At 58.5% G+C, this 20,528-nt stretch overlaps 6 protein-coding genes across 6 annotated transcripts; 2 read left to right on the forward strand and 4 right to left on the reverse strand.

The window, feature by feature from the left end:
* Window positions 1-104: 104 nt before the first annotated feature.
* Window positions 105-1,998, forward strand: DCS_04353 (ATP-dependent RNA helicase dbp3; the record flags this gene model as incomplete). Its single annotated transcript, XM_040801663.1, has 3 exons — window positions 105-1,628; window positions 1,680-1,792; window positions 1,845-1,998. 3 exons carry the CDS (start codon window positions 105-107, stop codon window positions 1,996-1,998), a joined length of 1,791 nt encoding a protein of 596 aa, XP_040656696.1.
* Window positions 1,999-2,052: 54 nt separating this feature from the next.
* DCS_04354 (uncharacterized protein) lies at window positions 2,053-4,476 on the reverse strand (the record flags this gene model as incomplete). Its single annotated transcript, XM_040801664.1, has 3 exons — window positions 2,053-2,122; window positions 2,180-3,926; window positions 4,215-4,476. 3 exons carry the CDS (start codon window positions 4,474-4,476, stop codon window positions 2,053-2,055), a joined length of 2,079 nt encoding a protein of 692 aa, XP_040656697.1.
* Window positions 4,477-4,598: 122 nt separating this feature from the next.
* On the reverse strand, window positions 4,599-6,497 carry DCS_04355 (uncharacterized protein; the record flags this gene model as incomplete). Its single annotated transcript, XM_040801665.1, has 6 exons — window positions 4,599-5,077; window positions 5,132-5,538; window positions 5,599-5,707; window positions 5,774-6,026; window positions 6,130-6,302; window positions 6,353-6,497. The coding sequence occupies 6 exons, from the start codon at window positions 6,495-6,497 to the stop codon at window positions 4,599-4,601; spliced, it is 1,566 nt and encodes a 521-aa protein (XP_040656698.1).
* A 6,615-nt stretch (window positions 6,498-13,112) lies between these two features.
* On the forward strand, window positions 13,113-15,216 carry DCS_04356 (uncharacterized protein; the record flags this gene model as incomplete). Its single annotated transcript, XM_040801666.1, has 3 exons — window positions 13,113-13,298; window positions 13,350-13,792; window positions 13,851-15,216. 3 exons carry the CDS (start codon window positions 13,113-13,115, stop codon window positions 15,214-15,216), a joined length of 1,995 nt encoding a protein of 664 aa, XP_040656699.1.
* A 338-nt stretch (window positions 15,217-15,554) lies between these two features.
* On the reverse strand, window positions 15,555-17,254 carry DCS_04357 (Pyridine nucleotide-disulfide oxidoreductase, FAD/NAD-binding domain protein; the record flags this gene model as incomplete). The annotated part of the gene is made up of 2 exons (XM_040801667.1): window positions 15,555-16,981; window positions 17,032-17,254. The coding sequence occupies 2 exons, from the start codon at window positions 17,252-17,254 to the stop codon at window positions 15,555-15,557; spliced, it is 1,650 nt and encodes a 549-aa protein (XP_040656700.1).
* Window positions 17,255-19,041: 1,787 nt separating this feature from the next.
* DCS_04358 (putative acetyltransferase protein) lies at window positions 19,042-19,584 on the reverse strand (the record flags this gene model as incomplete). Its single annotated transcript, XM_040801668.1, has 1 exon — window positions 19,042-19,584. The coding sequence occupies one exon, from the start codon at window positions 19,582-19,584 to the stop codon at window positions 19,042-19,044; it is 543 nt and encodes a 180-aa protein (XP_040656701.1).
* Window positions 19,585-20,528: the final 944 nt, after the last annotated feature.

Here is a 20,528-nt window from a genome sequence, read left to right on the forward strand (position 1 = left end):
TTTTGCCGCCTTCTCGCAGGGGTCTCCATTGTGCGAAGCGTACGAGCGTCAATATCGTACTGTCGACAATCCATCGTCGCCTACCCGGACGGACAACAGTCACAATGGCCGCCGCCAAGCACACCCTCGCCGACAGCGACGCCGCCGTCCGACCTTTCAAGAAGTCAAAGGTCGAAAACGGCGTCGATGGGGTGGTGAAGAAGGAAAAGAAGGGCAAGGACAAGAAAAAGGACAAGAAAGCCAAAGCGGAGGCCCCCCCCAATAGCGCCGACGACAACGACGACGAGGCCCAGCGCAAGGCGGAGAAGGCGGCAAAGAAGGCCAGAAAGCAAGAAAAGAAGGAGAAGAAGCTGAGGGAGGCCCAGCAAGGACAGGAGGTGGAACAGCAGGACGTGCCGAGGGACGACGCCGTTGCCGTCTGTGAGCCTTCTGCCGAAGAGAAGAAAAAGTCCAAAAAGGACAAGAAGAACAAGACGGAACAGAGGACGGATAGCAAGCCCTCCCTCGGATACGTCCAGACCATGAGCCTCTCCAACGTCCCCGAAGCGGACATTGACGCTTTCTTGTCGACCAAGGAAATCGCCATCAGCGACCCAAAGTCGAAGAACGTCACGCTCCGTCCCATCATCGAGTTCGAGCACCTGCCCTCAACCAACCTCCTCGAGAAGAAGCCATCGCCGTTTGCCGGCTTCAAGGCCCCGACGCCCATCCAGGCTGCCTCGTGGCCCTTCACCCTCTCCGGCAGGGACGCTGTCGGCGTCGCCGAGACGGGCTCCGGCAAGACCATGGCCTTTTCCCTACCCTGCGTCGAAGCCGTCTCCGCGATGAGCCAGAAGGGCACCAAGGCCGTCATCGTGTCGCCGACACGTGAGCTCGCCATGCAGACGCACGTCCAGCTCGCCGCCCTCGCCGCCCTCGTCAAGCTACGATGCGTCTGCCTCTTCGGCGGATCCTCCAAGGACGAGCAGCGGGCCCTCATCAACAAGGGCGCCGACATCATCGTTGCCACCCCCGGCCGGTTGAAGGATTTCATGTCCGACGGCACCGTCGACCTCGGCGCCGCCCGCTTCGTCGTCCTCGACGAGGCCGACCGCATGCTCGACAAGGGTTTCGAGGACGACATCAAGGAGATCCTCGGCGCCTGCCCGACCCGCGACCAGCGCCAGACGCTTATGTTCACCGCCACCTGGCCGCAGTCGGTGCAAGCGATCGCGTCGACCTTCATGGTGGAACCTGTCAAGATCACCATCGGCCGCGGCGCCAACGGGACCGAAGGCGGCGCCGTCGAGCTGCAGGCGAACTCGCGCATCACCCAGCGCGTCGAGGTCCTCGAACCTCGGGACAAGGAATTCCGCCTGCTCCAGATCCTCAAGGAGCGCCAGGTCGGCAAGGCGAAGAACGACCGCATCCTGGTCTTCTGCCTGTACAAGAAGGAGGCCACGCGTGTTGAGGCCCTCCTGGCCCGCAAGGGCATCCGCGTCGGCGGCATCCACGGCGACCTGCGACAGGAGCAGCGGACGAGGAGTCTGGAGGCCTTCAAGTCGGGCGAGACGCCTGTCTTGGTGGCCACGGATGTCGCCGCGCGAGGGTTGGACATTCCCGAGGTCAAGCTCGTCATCAACGTCACGGTAAGAAAGATGGCCCCAGAGTGTTTCCAGTACCGTCTCTGACGTGCGCAGTTCCCCCTGACCATTGAGGACTACGTCCACCGAATCGGGCGAACGGGCCGTGCTGGTAAAACGGGCGAGGCCATCACCATGTTTACCGTCGTGGACAAGGCCCATTCTGGATCGTAAGTGCCGTCGCGCCGAATCGGATGACAGCCAGAGCGCTCACACGTACAGATTGATCAACATCCTGAAGGGCGCCCAGCAGCCTGTGCCCGACGAGCTGCTCAAGTTCGGCACAACGGTCAAGAAGAAGACGCACGACATGTACGGCTCCTTCTTCAAGGACGTCGACATGACGCAAAAGGCGACCAAGATTACGTTTGATTAGCGAATCGTTTTTCCTTTTTTCTCCGTCACACTATTTTGCACATGGAGCTGGTCGCTATGTAGAGCCTCGACGGCCGCGCACGGTGCGCAGACATTCGAGAAGGAAGCGTCTCTCAACAAAGGCTCTGCGACATGTTAGAACTGGGGCTATGTAGGGCATCTGTAGATGAACGAATGCGTACATTGTCAGAAGCAACGGAATCGCCGTGCCCGCCACCTTGACCAGCGTGGCCACCGGCTGGGCTTCGGCGTCGTCGAGAAGGCGCAGGTGGTGTAGGAATGCATACGTCGAGACTGCCGTGACGATGGTCGTGCTGGGGAGCAGATCGCGCAGGCTGAAGTCGCCGTTGTTTCGCGTGAAGAAGGCTTTGATGAAGGCGGTGCTCCAGACGATGCGAGACACCATGTTGATGATGTTGGCGAGCACGAGCCCCTGGGCGCCGAGGGCGAGGACGCGCATGAAGAGAAAGGAGGAGGCGGCGAAGGCGACGGAGAAGGCTCCCATCCAGAGCGACTGTCGGTGGACCTCGCTCTCGGAGGCGATGGAGGCGACAAACGATTCGGTTATGCCGTTGAGGGCCAGGAAGGGAATGTAGAAGCAATAGGTTCCGAGGACCTCGCCGGCTCCGACGGCCGCCCAGCGCTTGCCGGCGACGACGGAGAGGAGCGAGGGAGCGGCATGGGGGCCAAGGCTGACGACAACGGCAGAGAGCAGAATGTAGAGCCTCAGGATGGTGTGGAGGCTGGTGCTCGCTTCCCGAACCGGCGGGGACGGCTTGGACGAAGGGCCGGAGGCAGGCGAGGAGAGGAGACGGGAGAAGTAGGTCCGGCTGCTCTCCTCGACGGGTTGGAAGAGGAGACGGGCGAGCAGGCCACCGTAGTTGTTGGCGAGGGCGTATATCCCCTGGACGTCGGGGGAAGCGAGGAGGGAGACGAGGAAGGTGTCGCCCTGGGTGAGGAGGTGCTTGACGACGCTCTGGGCCATCATGCTCCCGGCGAGCCTGATGGTTGGCGAATAGAAATACGAAAGGAAAAAGTTGGCGTCGCCCGTCTTCGATACCGGTTTTGGGAGGAGCGAGAAGCCGAGGTCGGAGGCGAGGCCTTGACCTGCGACGAGGTAGACGATGAGCAGCGTGACGCCGTAGGCGAGCTGGCCGAGGGCAAAGGGGAGGACGCCGACGTTCCAATCGCGGCGGGCGGCGAGGACGGCGGCGAGGAAGACGACGGAGCAGCGGACAAAGGTGGCCGTCGACTCGGCCGCCGCACGGGTGCCGAAGCGGAGGCGCCTCTGGAGGAGGACGAAGCACGGCTCGGAGAGCAGCTCAACGACGGCGGCGACGCCGTACAGGTAGAGGCCGCGAACGAGGAAAGGCGTGAGGAGCGTGGCGGGTGAGGCGTAGACGAGATAGATTCGACCTAGAACGACGGCCACGAGGGCGCCGAGAAGGATGGCGAGATAGCCGAGGTTGACGACGGCCTGGCCGTCCCGGCGTTCATGTCCTCCCAACTCGTCTTCGTCGTCGTCGTCGTCGTCGCTGCCGCTCTCCTGCCCATCCCCATCCTCGTCCTGCTCCGCCGCCGGCTTCTTCCTCCTCCTCTCGCTCTTTGAGGGTTCTGATTTGGTGACGTCGATGGCACCCTGGCGCTGGATGGCGACGCGTAGGCTCTCTCGTGCGAAGAAGAGGACGGAGAGGTAGTAGACTTCGAGCTGGGTGGCGAGGCCAAGGAGGGGTGCGGTGAGGAAACGCAGCAGCAGCTGGTTGGCGACAAAAGTTGCGAGACGGGATAGGAGCTGGAGGAGAATGAGGAGGGAGGCGCCGTGGAGCATGGACGCCTGCTTGGGTGGCATGGCGGAGGCGTGAGGCGGTTGGTGCTGGCAGGGAAGTTGGAGGTTGGAGGTTTCAACCATGGCGTTGAGGATGACGACCACTAGCATCTACTGGTACAGCCTGACGGACGCAGCAACGGCACGCCAGTGGTCCAGGCACAGGCAAATATATTGCCCGCAGGGCACTAAGGCAGGTACAAGCAGCCCGCAGCGGGCACTAACGGGGCGCTGTCCAGCCCCTAAAAGCCACCCATTGGCCCCTGGAAGCCATTCGTCGGCCTACCTGGCACAGGTACCCAATCTGTCTTTCAGCATGGTGGGACAAGGACAAGCATTAAGGGATTCGGGCTTCGTCGCAACATCACACTATGAGACTCCCCGAACCTCACCACCACCCATCCTACGCTGACAACATCGGACACCCTTGCATGACTCGAAACGAAAGGCGGTCTCTACAACGTCGTTGTCGGCTATTTTCCTCGCCAGTTGGAGACTGTTTAGATTCCCGAGCTGTGGAGGGTGCCGGCGACGAAGGACATCCCGCTGGGAATCGACGGCCACAGCATGGCCGTCGTGGTAGCATTCGATGCCAATTTCACCGAGAGAAACCGTGTTCGGTACGTGGCCCATGTGCTGCTGGATTAACTGCATCGAGCAAGGTGAGGGCTGCTTCGTGGCTGAACAGCGCTTGCCAACTCCCGATTCCGAGCCAACGGAAAGGGCACAACGAGGTCGCACATCCGTGGCATCGTCACATGCTGATGATGCTCGCGTCACTCGGCCGAACCTCGTCGGCGCAGCCTGCAGATGATGCCTCTCTGTCGTGGAAACCACACACCGGCCACCCACCACTCCTTCGTCGGATCAGCCAAGGCAATATCGTAATGTCTCAGAAGCGTGGCGACCATCTTGTACACCTCGACAAAGGCAAAGTGCCGCCCCATGCAGATGTGTGAACCGCCACCAAAGGCGACGTCGGCGGCGTTGAAGCGCTTGAGGCGGGCCTCGTACGACGGGCTCGTCGCCGTCTCTCCGTCGGATGGGAGCCAACGCTCCGGACGGAACTCGTCTGCGTCGTCGCCGTAGACGGATTTGTTGCGGCCAGCAACGTACGGGTTGATGCCCACCTCGGTGCCGGGAGGGACGAAGCTACCATCCGGGAGGACGAGACCGGACGGCGGGACGCGGCGCTCGAGAAGCATGGACACTCCGGGGTGCAGCCGAATGGACTCGCGGACAACTGCGTCGAGATCTGGAAGCAAGTCAACACTTGGCCGAGCTTATATTCCCACGGCACGATGCATACATGGCAGGCCCTTGGCAACGTTGTATGGCGCAACCTTTCCCTCCCAGGGCGCCTTCCGCACTTCGGCGCACAATCTCTCCCAGACAGGTCGATTCCTGAGCGCAAAGTACAGAATGGCACGGATGGTGTTGGCCGTGGTGTCGGCGCCGGCGACGAGATTGACGAGAACGTACTGGATGACGAATTCGTCGCGTACCGCCTCGGGCCGTTCCCGCTGCGCCTTGAGATAATGCTGCAGATAATCGGGCACCTCGGGGTCGTAGTTGGCGTCCCTGCCTTGGGTTCGCCGGGCGATGTGCTCGACCGCGATGGCCGTCGCGTTCGCCAGGTTCGGAGGCCCAAGCCGGACCACCGGGTTCTTGTCGAGAAGGGAGTCGAGCCAAGGAATTTGCCCGATCAAGGAGAGGCTGCAGCGCGGCGTCAGCACCCTGCTCTGCTTGCACGTGCGGAAGCGGGCCACGACGGACTATTCGATAGATTTGTCGGCAATCGCCATCGTTTCGTCGTGGTCGCACCCCTCGGCCATGTACCGAAAATCTTCGCTAAAGGTCGTGGCGCCGACGACATCCCAGGCGCCTGCGTGGAACATTCATCCATCAGCAGACGGCGACAATCTCCGGCCTCGGTGTCACGGGCACGCACAGAAGGCTATCCAGGACCCGAGATCACATTCCTTGTCGCCGTTGCCGTTGTCGATGAATCGAGCTTCGAGGTGACGGCAAAGATCGGAGAGGACGGCGTCGACGAGCGGTTCCATCGCAAGCACCGCACCGGGGCTGTAGAACTTGGCGACGGGACGCTTCATCCGCGCATGTTCCGCCCGGTCGGTCGTGCTGAAGATGTTGTAGACTATTCGGCCGTCGACAAGGGCGCTGTTGACGTTGTAGAAGCGCGTCTATCGACGGGGAAGGACGGCGCGTTAGACTCCGATGACCGCTAACAGGTTCGCGGGCAGAAGCGATGGATCACTCGCTGCCTTGATGGGGAAGAGGCCATACCTTGACCCATTTCCCATCGGTTCCGTAGATGGTCTTGGCGAGTTCGGGCAGATCAAGGTCCAGCGTATTGGGGCCGATACGCACGACGGGACCATACGTTTCATGCAGCCGTTTGATGGTCCACGGATATTGTTTTCTCACCACCAAAGCAAAGCGCCAGAGGTTCGTCCATCCTAGAGGGGTCAGCCGGTTGGAGATGGTCACTGGCTCGCGAGGCACGCACCTGCCAACCATGGACCTGGATATTTTCGCAACGGAGACGAGACGTAGGACAGAATGCACCATCCAAGCAGGGCGACGACGAATGTGACGGAGACGCCGAGCAGGGCGGCGCCGGGGTGCGAGGCCGCAAAGAGGGCATTCGCCATGTGCTGACACAGATTGGTTGGGACGATTCAAGAAAGTCGGGTTCGAAGTGAGGAAACGAACGCTGTCTGGTCAAGTGGCCATGGCAGACCGTATGGGACGTACGCAAGACCATATATATACCACGCCGTCTGCGACGTCTCCATGGTACACGTCGTCATGGGCGGCGAGCACAGGTCGTTGAACGGGGCGGGGTCGTCAGCATGGGAGAGAAGCGATGGCGCAGGAGGCGGTCGAGGATGCTGTCATGCTCGACGTCAACCTGTTGGTGCGACGGACCAATGGCACCAGTTGGTGGCAATTGCCGGGGTGAAGATGGACAGCGCTGAGCTGGACGCCTGATGCGTAGACGATGAACTGCGAAGCGTGCATGCCGTCATTGTCATGCGTCGCCTGACCGAGCCTCGCGGCATTGGCACGACTCAAATTCACCTCGCGAACCAGGGCGATGCTGCCGGACACCGGCCAACACCGTCACCGTCCCATTGCATGCAACCGTGGTGGTCTGGTGGCCACTCGTCGCGACGCACGAGCAAGAAATACGACTCTGCTCACTAGGCACGGAGCACCCTTTCATTCTTGGACTGCACGACGAGGGGCCTCTGGTACTCGTACGAGCAGCAGGTGTCGTGCTGTTGGCCAAAGGTGGTGCTCGTCTCGTTGGATGACGCATTCATTCGCAGTCGTGGTGCTCCCCGCTCTCGCAGCGCACGTACATGTACATGCAATTGTACATTGATGCTGGTGTACTCCAAACTCGGCAAGTGCAATATATGTGCTAGCGGTGGCATGGACTATTCCAGCAAATAAGCCGTGCAAACTACAAATCATTCGTCTTTTCTTACTTGTCATTATTCCCATGGCCCCTCGTCGTACTGTTGGACCCGCCTTGGCAAAGGTGGCGGAAGAATACTGATGATCGTCACGGGCCGTCCCGCATCGACGCTTCAAGCCGAATATGGCCCATCTGGGAGCGCGAGGGCGAGCAGGCAAAGGAGCTCCTGACAAAGGTCATCCAGCCCGCCACATCGACGGGGTATGCTACAGAGAGATGCCCGGAAGGAACGGTTGAACGAAACGAATGGCACGAAAGGAAGGGCGGAGGACATGCCCCCATGCTTGATGGCGTGCGGCAAAAAAGCCCCCATGTCGCTTGATGGAAGACCATGACAACATTGTCTCGCGGGCACATGGGCGTATTTGCACGACTGTCCTTGCCGCACTAGGTTCCTGTACCGTTGGACGAGGATGGCTCCAGGTGATGGGCCTGTTCACATTTTGGTCAGCATCTTCATCCCTAAGCAACCGTCCCGGCATGGTCGATGAAGTTGCCTCCGGACGCATCGGGCGATGCGCTGCACACGGGCAGCGAATGAGTCGACGAGATGACAAGGAGGGAGTGAGCGGGCGAAAGGAAGAGGCGGGTCGATGGCCACGGATGCAAAGGTCGAGGAGGTATTGCTGCTGGCGGCTTGCATGAATATTTTTCGTTCCAACGATCAACTCCTCGACTGTCCAGCCCACCCTGCTCGTGGAGAGCTTTTGGGGGGGGTTGGAGATGGCCGTCTTGCGGGTGTCACGCATTAGCCTATTCCATCATGCATCATGTCGATCGATGGTCCCTCGCTGAGCATGCAGGTCATTCGTTACTCTGTATATGCTCGCCGTAACGATGGCACGACGGGGACGAAGGGTGAGATGTGGCACGGGCGTCGCATTCGCGTTTCGAAAGCTCGTCCCAGGACCATGGTCGTGGCTGCTTGACACGGACGGAACGAAGACTCCTCGACAAGAAGCTGGCTGTTTGCATCGACCGAAACTGGAAGCTCCAAGGGCAAGCGCAGCAGCTGATGAGCTCGAGGTCGGAAGATGGCCTTGGCGGATGGGATTTGTTTCAAAATCTACTCCTCAGGGTGGTTGGATGACGAGGGGGGGGTCGAAGACGAGGTCGGTACGAGTCGTGGTTTGCACTGATCGGCATGTTGTGCCCCGTACCCAAGTGCGGTGCCGTATCAGCATCTGCAAGGAGTACTGCCATGTGCGGCCGCGCAGAGAAATGCTCATAATATTGCTCCTGGACCCTTGGGAGGCGATGGATCGAGGAGTAAAGCGGGGGGCGGGAGGGATGCTCTGTTTCAGACCCTTGTACAGAAAAACAAAACATTCCGGGTCAATCGTGCAAGCTGAGGTTTCAGATTGTGCGGGGTCGTGCTGTCAGCTCTGCACCCTAAGTTGACACGTTGCTGAGGTAAGGACTCGGCTCTCGGGCGAGCCTGTGTTGTGCTAGCGTACTACAAAGTATTGCTAATAATCTGTACGTAGTGCAAGTAATTGGCCGTACTTGCTGTACTCGGGCGACCAGTGTACGGCATGCGTGCGGGCGCCGGCATTCGAGCGCAAGCGCAAAAGGCTGCGAGCCGCGTACAATTACTCCGTACCTTCTTGCACTTACTTGGCCGTGCCTAATGGTTGAGTGTACAAGGCGCACACCGAAGGAGTAGCACACTGCATGAACACCAACTTGCATGCATTATAGTTGTCGTACCGCCACCGGGAGGAACCTGTACATGGACATTACTAAATGTAGTTGCAAGTACTTAGAGCAGGCCCCTGCAAGTACATGTACAGTATTCCGTAGTTGTACGTGTAAGTGTTATTTACCGGCTGTACTGTACGTACACGGTGCAGTACTTGTCCGCTTATCGGCATGCCACGCAGCACTCCCTAGCACGGCGCAAGTAATTTACTCGGTCGGTACTAACCTACCTAGTAGTTCGTATGCCCGTGGCCTGAGTTGTGCACATGCCGTACCGCCAAGCGCTTGGATGGGTATCGCACCGTACTGACTACTGGGAATTACCTACACTACCACGTACAAGCAGCTTGTGGTAGGTACTAGGTACTCACAAGGCAGCACCCGGTCGGAACATTGCTAACCGTCGGTGGCACGCGGGTAGGCCAACAACGTCCTTGCTTGCAGAGGTGCATCGCACACATGTGCCGAAGCCCATGTAACGAACCTGCACTTACCACCGCATTACCGGTACGGCTTCGAGCATGGAGTGCGAGCGCCTGGGCGATCAGTGCCGCCGCTCCACGAGTTACGGCTACATGTACACTTGCGGCACCACCACCAGCGGCTCAACGCGTGGCATGCACTCCGTACATGCGCAGCGGACGTTGACCCACGAGCACACGTCGGGCCGGCGTGCTTGCAAGCACGCCCAGGCCACCGCCAGCTGCATGACAAACAAGCGTCAATGCCGCACAAAGTCCGGCCGAACGGCGTACCGGCACTTGCTGCGATAATACCGAGTAATGAGCCCCAACGTAGCGTGAGCGTGCATGGTCTAGCGGTGGAGAAACTAGCGCGGGACGGTCGCTGCACCTCCAAGTATTAAGTAATAATAGGCGAGAACAAGAACTGGCACTAGCAAGTAATGACAGGTCCATGAACCGTTGGAGCGCTCGCATGCAAGTGCTTCAGTACTTCATCACACGTACGCCGTACGCTGCATTGATGACGGCTTGCGTTCATTACCGTTCCGTTGGCCCACCAGCATGCACGCGAAAAAGTACGTGGTCGTGCCTATAAATGCACAAAGGTACTCGTACGAAGCCGGCGTACTTGTACGCCGAAGTACTTGCTGCACATGTACCATGCGCGTTCGCTACGTGCAGGAGACAGGCCGTCGGCGTCGAGGGGAACGGGCGGCTCATACTGACGGCACGTACGGAGTGCTTGGTCCGGTAAGCACGTCGTAGTTGGAGCAATCACCGGACCAGGGGCGCCGGGCCTCGAGGCAACAAACGTGTGCACATGTACTCGAACATGGTCGCTGCGGGCAATCCATGTTCGTTCTCGATCATCTACTTGCTTGTACGTGCACCTAGGTGCTGGTAATTACTAGGTACGGAATGACTTGAGCAATTGAGCATGACCCGCCGAGAAGATGTAAGTACGTCTAATAAGTGCTAACCTAACGTATGTCCATAGTTGTACTCCTTACAAGTACTTGCATTGCAAGTACTTAGGTCTCGCCGGCAAGCAGGTACGTGTACAATTGGGTGCAAGTAAGTGTAATCACCGTACTGCATTGTAGGTACCTTTCCAAGTACGGATACGTAATCACCGGAGCATGACTGCTGTGATGATTGCCGGGAATTCTTGCATTCGCTGGTGCGGAGCCTTCCGTCCGGCAGTACATGCACGTACAAGTAAGTACTGTACTGTAAGTAAGCAAGTACTGCCCTTACCTGCGCGTACTGTACTGTACTGTACTTAAGTACTGTAAGTCAGTGCACCAATGGACACCTGCAGTTGCCGTACCGAGCCCAGTACCCACGGGTGACCCACCTATCCGTGGACCCGTTCAGGCACGCACTCCGACCTGTGCTGTAGCACGGAGTACTTGGACGCCCAAGGACGCCGACACCACTCTACGCGCTGTCGTATCTGGAGGCCGATTCGTCATCGACGGCCTCGCCGGAACCCTGCCCGGCTGTCAAGCCGTCGGCCTGCGCCTGGACGTCGCCCGCCCTGTACGGTCCCCTCCTCTGCCCGTCGCCCATCCCGCCCTTGACTCGGCGGCGTTGGTCGGCATGAAGTTTATGCTTGGCCGGGCGTCTCACCATGCCTCCTAGCCGCTGAAATACCCCGCAACAATAAGCAAGCACTCTCGGGAAATTTCCCCTCCTCTTTGGCTCCGTTCTTTTGTTGTCGTCCCATCGTCCGTCCCATCGCGGCGCCGCTCCCGCGACGCGCGACGTATCTGCACTAATACCTAGGGTGTGAGTACGGGGTGCCCGTGCACGCACTCCGTACTTGCTGTGCAGGGCGACGTACCTGTCTGGGCTTGCTGATGCCACGCAAGCAGCTTCAGTGCCGTCAGTGTTGTACTTGCAATTACGGTGCCGCACAGCACACCTGCCACGGCCGCACGCACGGCAGCACGCACGGTAGAGTGCGTCTGCGTGCTTGGCTGCACCAGCATGTCGTCGACCAGAAGTCGGCGGTGGTATTCTTTCATCACACGCAGGACAATGGCCGCACTCGGGCGCGCCGTCGGTATACGAATGCGATAAATCGACGGAGCACTGCGCATCGCCTTGCTCCCGTCCACTCGCCCTATTTCCAGGCCAACTCCTGTCAACTTCTGCTCAAGAAGCAATCACCGACGTGCCCCGCATCGGCCATGTTCCATCGACCGGCCTGTTTCAAGTGAGATTTTCCACCTAATTACGGAGTAGGGCCACCAAGCAATTACGGAGTAGTACAGCTCGTATCCGCACCCGACGGAGGGCCAGGGGCGGTAGGAACAGGAATAATGCTGATAATATTATGAGTCCACTATGCATCCATCCGTCCATGCACGCGCAGGTGGCTCCCGCAAGCGCTGTTCATGTAATACTTGATACTTACTTGCATTACTTGCCGTAATACCTGCGGAGGAGTTGTCCGGGTAGGACCAGGAACTTGCGTGTACATGATGATTCAGTGCCCCTATTGCTGCGCGCAAGTACATGTACACACATCCATGGCGAGCAGGTATAGTCATGTACCTCCGTGGATGTCCGATTAGGAGCGAATACTTGCGTCTACATAGGGCTGGAAACAGCCATCGCGCCATGCAGGTACCTGTACACGTTGCACTCGCGCATTTACATGGCACGCAAGTATTGGTCATGTAGTGTTGGTAGGCGTCCCGAGTACACCACATGTGCTGGCCCTTGCGTCCACGGTACAGATAGTTGCACATTGTACTCCGTAATTGTTCACCTACTGTACAGGTACGCCTAAAAGTACTTACAGTATTACGGAGTACTTCCATGATTTTAGGTTAGTCGCTGTAATTAATTTCTCCGGGCCGCATGCAAGTAATTACAGCGACTAAGTGTGCATGTATGCGCCCTAATAGCACCCGAGTACCGTTCGTGTACCTGAGCCATTGTCCGTGTATGGGCAGGTACTCGCGTCTACATGATCGCTAACGGCTCTAATGACTGCATGCAAGTAATTTAAGCAACGAGTACCTAAATAGTAGCACCAGTCGAATGCTTAGCAGAGCAGACGACCACCACCCTCTCGATCGCTGCACCGACGGCACGCCATGCCTTGAATCTTCATGCCCGTCAAGCACCTCCCGTGCCGTATTGCACATGGACGACCGCAGAGGTGCCGTCATGTCGCTTTGCCGTGGCACTCACACGTCCACCTGCCTCGAGCACTGCCTGCATGGGTCTCCCGAGATGTTTTGCGGCCCCCCCCTGCAGCCTCGTGTATTCGTGATTCATGATGCCTCGACCCTTCATCGCGCCGGCATTGACAACGACCCCCTTCGTCCACGGCCGCCTTCCTCAAACCCCATTAGCGTCCCCGTTCCGCACTCTGATGAGGATGGGAAAAAAGAATAACAACGACTCTCGGCCTGACTCTCGTCGCCGTCGTCGTGCTGCCCGCTCGCGTATATTACTTCGGCCTCGTCCTCCACCGATCCGTCCGTCATCCGCACCATCTTCTTCTTCCCTTTCCTTTTCTGCCACTTCGATTTCGCTCATTATTCCATCCCTATACATAGATACTTTCCTTGACCTGTTTTCGCTTCGTACCGCCCGTCATGTTGCTTTCCTTGGCCGTAGCCGGCCTCATGGCCACCGTCACCACCGCCTGTTCCGGAGGCTCCAACGACGGCCATGACGATGGTCATCCCCACACCATCTCCCGCAGGTCGGCGTGTGTGCCGACAGAATTCGACGTCTCGGTGAATCTTTGCTGTTCCGGGAATGAAACCCCGTGCGGAACTGTATGATGCCCATCCATCTCACCGCCGTCGCTTGCTAACCGCTTCCTGCAGCAAGAACAATTCGAGTCGGCGCTTGCCATGGCTAACGAAAAATTCGGACCGGCCAAGGTTAAATTCACCCTGAAAAAGTTCAACATCTTCCAAAACAACACCTGCACGGAAGCCGATGTGACGCAGGACTCGGCTGCTGAAATCAAGAAGACCGTATGCGAGCATGGCTCCGGCATCATCGACATTCTGTATCTGCCGACAAACCTGGGCCACGGTATATCCAAAGGATTTAGCAACATCCCCAACATCACCAATGGCTGGCCCATTTCAGCAATCCTCCACGGCATCGACGGGCCTCGTATGGCCATGGACACCCTGACTGGTGTCACCGATCAATACGGAACAGTCACCAACGACCTGCTCCTCACTCACGAACTGGGTCATGCTTTCGGCCTTTATCACGACGATGGTCACGAGGATAGCCTGATGTACCCCTCCGTCGGGTAGGTAACTGTAGCAGCCTTGGCTATCCACGCGCACATGCTAACACGTCCACGCCAGCCCGTTGACGGGACACAGGAAGAGCTTCAAATATGCCTTTAACGAGACCGAGAAGGACATCATCTGCTCGGTTGCGAACAAGCGAAAGGCAGAAGGGGGCGAGATTCTGGGCGATAAGCTGAAGTCGACGGGCCCGGCCGACTCGGCAGAGCCCGGTTCTGCGCCGACTCGACAACCAGTGGGCCCGAAGAATGGCACATATGATTCCGAACCGTTGTATCCCAACCCCCATGACGCCCATAACGCGAACAAGACTCGTCCCTCGTGCGGACGTCATCGCAAAGGCGCGCACAAGGGCTCTCACAAGGGCTCCGACAAGGGCTCCGTCCCGGGCCCGGCCACGCCTGCTGGTCAGCGGACGCCGAATGCTCCACCAGCAGATGGGTCGATGCCCATCGTCAACCCTTCCGGCGGAAACAACGGCCAGATCTCGAACGGAGGGAACGGCCAACACCCTCACCCAAGCTCGCCCCAGGCGAACCAGTGCCTTTGTACTTGCCCGGGACTTCAGCAACCCCTTGCCGCCGCCGTTCTGCCTACCCGACCCGACCTTCTCTATATCCCGAAGCAGCCAGGATACTCCCCGACTGGCTCAAACCGGGATCAGGGCACAAAGAACCTGAATGGGGGCTCGGACCAGACACCTTCGTCTGAATCGAACGGGAACAACAAGCCGCAAGAGTCGCAAGAGAAGCAGCCTTCCGGTGCCGACAACGCCGAGCAGCCTTCCGGTGCCAATAATGCCGAGCAGCCTTCCGGTGCCAACAATGCCGAGCAGCCTTCCAGTGCCGACAACGCCAACCCGCAGGCGCAAAAAGACCAACAACGCTTCTTCAAAGCAGGTGGACCGAAGAAGCAGGGTAACGCGGCACCGTGGTCCATTGTGAACAAAAACTCGACCATTCCTGCGTCCAACTCGACCGTGCCTACTTCCAACTCGACCGTGCCTACTTTCAACGCGACCGTGCCTACTTTCAACTCGACCGTGTCTGCTCCCGACTCGACCGTGCGTATTCCCGACTCGACCGTGCGTATTCCCGACTCGACCGTGCATATTCCCGACTCGACCGTGCGTATTCCCGACTCGACCGTATCTACGCCCGACTCGACCGTGTCTACGCCCGACTCGACCGTATCTACGCCCGACTCGACCGTGTCTACGCCCGACTCGACCGTGTCTACGCCCGACTCGACCGTATCTACGCCCGACTCGACCGAGTCTACGCCCGACTCGACCGAGTCTACGCCCGACTCGACCGAGTCTACGCCCGACTCGACCTTGTATAAGCCCGATTCGACCGAGTCTAATCCCGACTCGAACGTGCGTACTTTCAAATCGACCAAAGCAACATCCCCTGACTACTAGACGAGAATGTCCGGGAGCTTGGGCACAGCCGGAGTGCCTCCTTTCCTTCTGCAAATAGTTGTCTTCCACGGCTGTCTGGAAATAGTCGGAAAAGATGTGATATAGAATATGACATAGAATGCGATGTACAAAACGGAAATGGCCTTTTAGATTGCACACTTGCATGTGAGTGAGTGAGTGTGAGTGTGAGTGGGTTTGGACGCCATTCTTGCGAGGCAATATTTCATGCATCTACATACAGCATACGCGTTGTTTGTACCACCTACGATGCATGTGTCCTATCCGTGGCCCAAAAATATACGTTGAACCGAAATGCCGTGATAGACACATTGACGAGCCTACGGCGGTACGCCGACATCCATGGCATCCATCCCTTGCAACAGCTGGCTCTTGCTGGCCATCCTCCCGAGCCTCATGAGCTCGGCACTTTGCGCCATGACCGGGTCCCTGCCCATGCTAGCCATGGCCACTACCGTCTCGCCTCGGCAGTAGTAGGCAGCAAACTTGGCCTCGGCCGGATCGCCTTGCAGGACCACGTCATCCCACCCGTTGGCCGCGTTGCCGCAGTACCGCAGCTGGCCGCCGAGCGCCGACCAGAACACCGGTAGGAAGCCGGGCCTGCGGGCGGAGGGATCCGTCATGTGCGCAGCAGCCGTCCGTCCCGCGTTCTGGGCCACGTTCCAGTGCTCGATGCGAATCGGCTTCCCGTCGCCGCCCGGGCCGTGGTAGGGATAGGTGGCGATGTCGCCGATGGCGTAGACGTCCTTGAGCCCTCTGACCTCAAAGTTCTCGTCCGTCATGATCGAACCGTCCGGCTCGAGCCGCAGCATCTTGTTATCCCGCAGGAATTCCGTCTCCGGCGCGACGCCGACGCCGAGGATTACGAGGTCGGCCTCGAGCCTCGTTCCGTCCTTGAGGTGGACGGCGCCGACGTTGGCGGGGTCCGAGGTCGAGCACGTCGCCTTGTCGAGGGCGGCGCCGTTGCAGAACTTGACGCCCCTGCCTTCGGCCGACCGCTGGATGCTGGCGCCGACCTTTTCGCCGAGAACTCGCTCCAAGGGAGTGCGAGCCATGTCGACGATGGTGACCGAGTTGGCTTTGCAGGTGGCGTTGGCCACCTCCAAGCCGATGAAGGAGGAGCCGACGACGACGATCCGCTTCTCGGCCGTCGCCCCGATGGCGTCGACAATGGCCTTTGCGTCGTGCACGTTGCGCAGGGTAAATACCTTGCCGAGGTCGTCGAAGCCCGGCAGCGGAAGCCTTCTCGGCCTGCCTCCGGTGGCGAGGACGAGCTTGGTGTAGGAAAACTTGGCACCGGACCTCGTCGACACGGAGCGGGCCGCAAAGTCAACGTCGGTCACCTCGCCGTCGACCCATTCGACCGAGCCGGCCTCGAACCAGCTCTTGTCACGCCAAGCGAGCTTGGCCGGGTCCGTCAGCAGCGCCTTGCTGAGCTTCGGTCGGTCGATGGGGAGGTATCCTTCGTTGGAGATGATGGTGAGCGCGCCGGCGTATCCCTTTTCACGGAGGCCTTCGACGACGCCGAGAGCGCCGGAGCCGCCGCCGACGACGACGATTCTCTCTCGACCGGCACCTGCCGCGGCGGCCACGGCGCAGTTCATGCGGGCCGACCGGCGGGAGTTTCGGATGGCGGCCTCGTCCCCCGTGACGTAGACGGCACCGTCGCGCTCGGTGACGGGGAAGACGGGGAGGGCGTCCAGCGCCGGCGCATCCTCGACGTCGCCCGTTTTCGCGTCGAAGCAAGCTGGCCAGACGTCAGCATGCTTCCGCACGTGCTCGCGAGAGGCGGCAAACCTCCATGCCACGGGCAGGTCAAGCGTCCCGACGCGGTCAGGACGCCTTTGGCGAGCGGAGCGCCGTAATGGGTGCACTTGGCACCGACCGCTTGGATCCTGCCCGCCGCATTCACGAGGAGGACCTTGGCCCCTTCGAGGCCTTCGACCTCGACCTCACGCTTCTCGCCGAGAGCGAGCGAGAGGGACGGTAGGTCCTTGAGCTTGTATTCCTTCTTCTCCATCGGCCGTGATGTGCAAGAGAATCGGCAACTGGGTGGAAGTCGTACGAAGCGGAGGCTATGTGGAAGTCGAGAGATGCAGCAGGGAGGGCGCATACGATCGGCCGGCGGGAGACTCGCGGGTTCGTAGAAGGCGGGGAGGGGAGGGAGGGGAGGAGATGGTGAGGAGAGGACGAGGGTGTGACGGGTCGAACAAAGCTATTGCCAATGCCAGCTGGGCGATGGCAAGCTCTGCGACGGAGAGAGAGGCCGGAAATATGTACGGGAGATGCTGAGGTGGTACGGATGATGCCACGCACATACCTGTACGTGATCGTGAGGATAGATGAAGATGAAGGTGTTGGTTGGAACGGTCGGAGCGGATGACAATACGACGATGCTCACTGGCTGCTGGCTAGCCGTGCACAGGCAGCAAGTACCTGTGAAGTAGTTGCATGTGACGGTGCACTGTAGGTGTAAGTACATGTACAAGTAATCACTGCGAGAGCACACTTGTACATTCACAGGACTTGTGCTGTAGCTATTGGCTGTACGGTGAAGTGACCATGCACATGTATAGCTAGGTACGGAGTACAGTACTATTAGGTAGCTCACGGGAGCAGTAAGTGACGGGGTACATGCAAACGCAGTTCCTGTAATTACGGAGTACAAGTACCTACTAGGTATGCAACTCTATCCGTAGTACTCCGTAATTAGTACCAGTTTCGAATGTGTGTAAGTACAGTAATTACAGCATATGTAATTTAGCAAGTGCCCCAGGATTGTAAGTACTGTAATGTACATATCAGTACTTACAGCGCCTGTAACGGGCCAGGTTGCGATGACGACATGGGTTCAGGTGTATTAATACTGTAATACTCCGTATCCGTACTCCGTACCAGTACGGAGTACAGAAACAATAATACCTGTACAAGTAAGTGCTCCAGACTCCTCACATGTATTCATAATTATTTTTATTACTTGTCACCATTCTGGGGTAGCCCGAAGCATTACGTAGCGCCACTGCAGGCGATACATTTCCCGAATAAAGTACTCCGTACGGAGCACAGCTACAGTGTGTATTACTTGCATTACAGGTGCCTATAGTACTCTGAACGGCGTGCTTACAGCATGAATAGCAATGGTTTGTTACCACAAGCGCTTTCTTGTACTCCGTGCGTACACCGTACATGCAGTCCACAAGCAGCACACGATCGCACAAGCCCCCAGGAGAGGGAATACATTCATTTTAGATATCCAACTTTCTACAAATTTTGCCGGCGTCGTCCGGCCTCTCTAAACCTTTCCTTTTTCGGAAAATATAGCGAGGAAAGAAAGAAGCACATGGCGAACCTGTATGTGCCTTTGGTGACCAGCATCGCTCTTCATCAGCATTATCTGAGCGATACGGACCAGACCGGAAGAACTAGGTCCCGACAGTGGTGCATCATCAACAACCTGCTCCCATCATTCACCGACAAACTCTTCTACCTGCACGCGAGAGAAAGGTCGAGTGGTAGTGTACGGTAGGATTCTTATGTGATTTTGAAGCCGGAACTGACGATCTGTCCCAAGGTCATCGGAGACTCGGTTAAAGACTCGACAACGACAACCGTTCCTAGCTGGCTTCTAGCTGGCATTGCATGCATGTGCGGCCGTCGAGCGACATCAGACAATGTTCGAAAAAGCACCCGCATGCTCTGCTGAAGTGGCAAAATTCCAAGAAATGCGCAATGCGTGCGCTTCGCGCAATGCTGAAACTTCATTCGCCTTCGGCGTCGCCTCAACAAACGCACGGCATCTCTACCCCGTCACAGCACCTTTTCAAGAATGGCAAAGTGCAAATCGTTCCGCAGCGCCTTGCCGTTCACCAGATCTTCGTACGGAAAGGGCTCCGTGCGGCCCGTGTCGAGGTACCCCCGCCGCACGTACCAGTCGATGAGCTCCGAGCGCGTCCAGATGACGCGCAGCTCGATCCTGCCGACGCCCCAGACGGCCTTGGCCTCGCCTTCGGCGTGCGCGAGGATGCTGCGACCGATGCCGCCGGCCTGACGCGTGGGATCGACGGCGAAGAGGCCAAAGTAGGCGCTGTCACCCTTCTCCAGCCGCACGAGCTCGCAGCAGCCCGCGAGCCGGCCGCCGTCGTCGTGGGCGACGAAGATGACGCCTTGGGGATGCTCTATCTTGGACAGCAGGCCGGCTTCGTCGATGCGGTCGTCGGCCACGAGGTCGGCTTCCGTCGTCCAGCCCGCCCGGCTCGACTCGCCCCGGTAGGCGGACCGGATGAGGCCGAGGACGGCGGCCGCGTCGGCGGTAGTGGCGGCGCGGATGGCGAGTCGCGTCTTTTGCGTCATCGTTTTCTTGCTGCTTTCCTTTCCCCGTTTCGTTGATGGAGGAGACGGCGGAGGAGACAGCGAAAGAGACGGCCGCGGGAGCCGTTGTTATGTTGGTGTTGGGTGGAAGCAAGCCAAGTTGAGGTAATGGAGAAAGTTGCTGATTGCCCGCAGAACATGACAGCGATCCCGTTATCGGATTTCTATTCACTCGGAGATCTCCGATGGTGGTCATGGACCCATATTTAGGCCTCTGATTCAGTCTCCGATCGGAGATCGGATTTCGCTCCGAGCCTGGCCATGGTTATTCTGTGTCGGCCCCACATCGGTGCCTTTGTTCCGTCCCGTCTCCGTCTCCTCTTCGTCCCTCCGCCTGGCCGTCATCATGGACAAACAAGTGACACAGGAACGGTGGTCGGGCGCCGATGCGGCACAACGTTCCAACGCCGTCGTTCAATCTACCACAGCATGAAGCAATCGCTAAGAGTCTAGATATGGATGAGTCACCCCCTTCCCACCAACCGGCCCGAAAGACTTTCACGCAAGGGACATGTGCCAGTCCATATCGGCAGCAGCTCTGAACGTTGCCACAGTTTGCGTCAATACGCTTCGCCAAAGGCTTCATCCAGATGTCCGTACCACTGGTCGAGGTTGACGAGCCTGTCGTTGATGGCATGATAATTCCCGTCAGTCCACCGAGCGTGTAGTCGAACGTCTGAAAGAATCCGCGGCGGTTATGTTGCATCATCACCTTATCGGATGTATTTTTTCGAACCATAGAGCTGTCGTTCTCGTGCCTTGAGACCATGAACTGGTCATTGCCGAGGTTTCTTTTCTTTCTACCTGAAGAAGACCGCAGAGGCGGTGAGGTGAGCCTTTGAAATATACGGCATGTCGATTGTGTCGGACGGAAAGGTCGATTCCATTCCAACCAAATCCATCGTTAGCCCGGCGCTGAATCCCGC

This window comes from Drechmeria coniospora, chromosome 02 (assembly GCF_001625195.1).
Source record: "Drechmeria coniospora strain ARSEF 6962 chromosome 02, whole genome shotgun sequence".
NCBI classification, from domain to species: domain Eukaryota; kingdom Fungi; phylum Ascomycota; class Sordariomycetes; order Hypocreales; family Ophiocordycipitaceae; genus Drechmeria; species Drechmeria coniospora.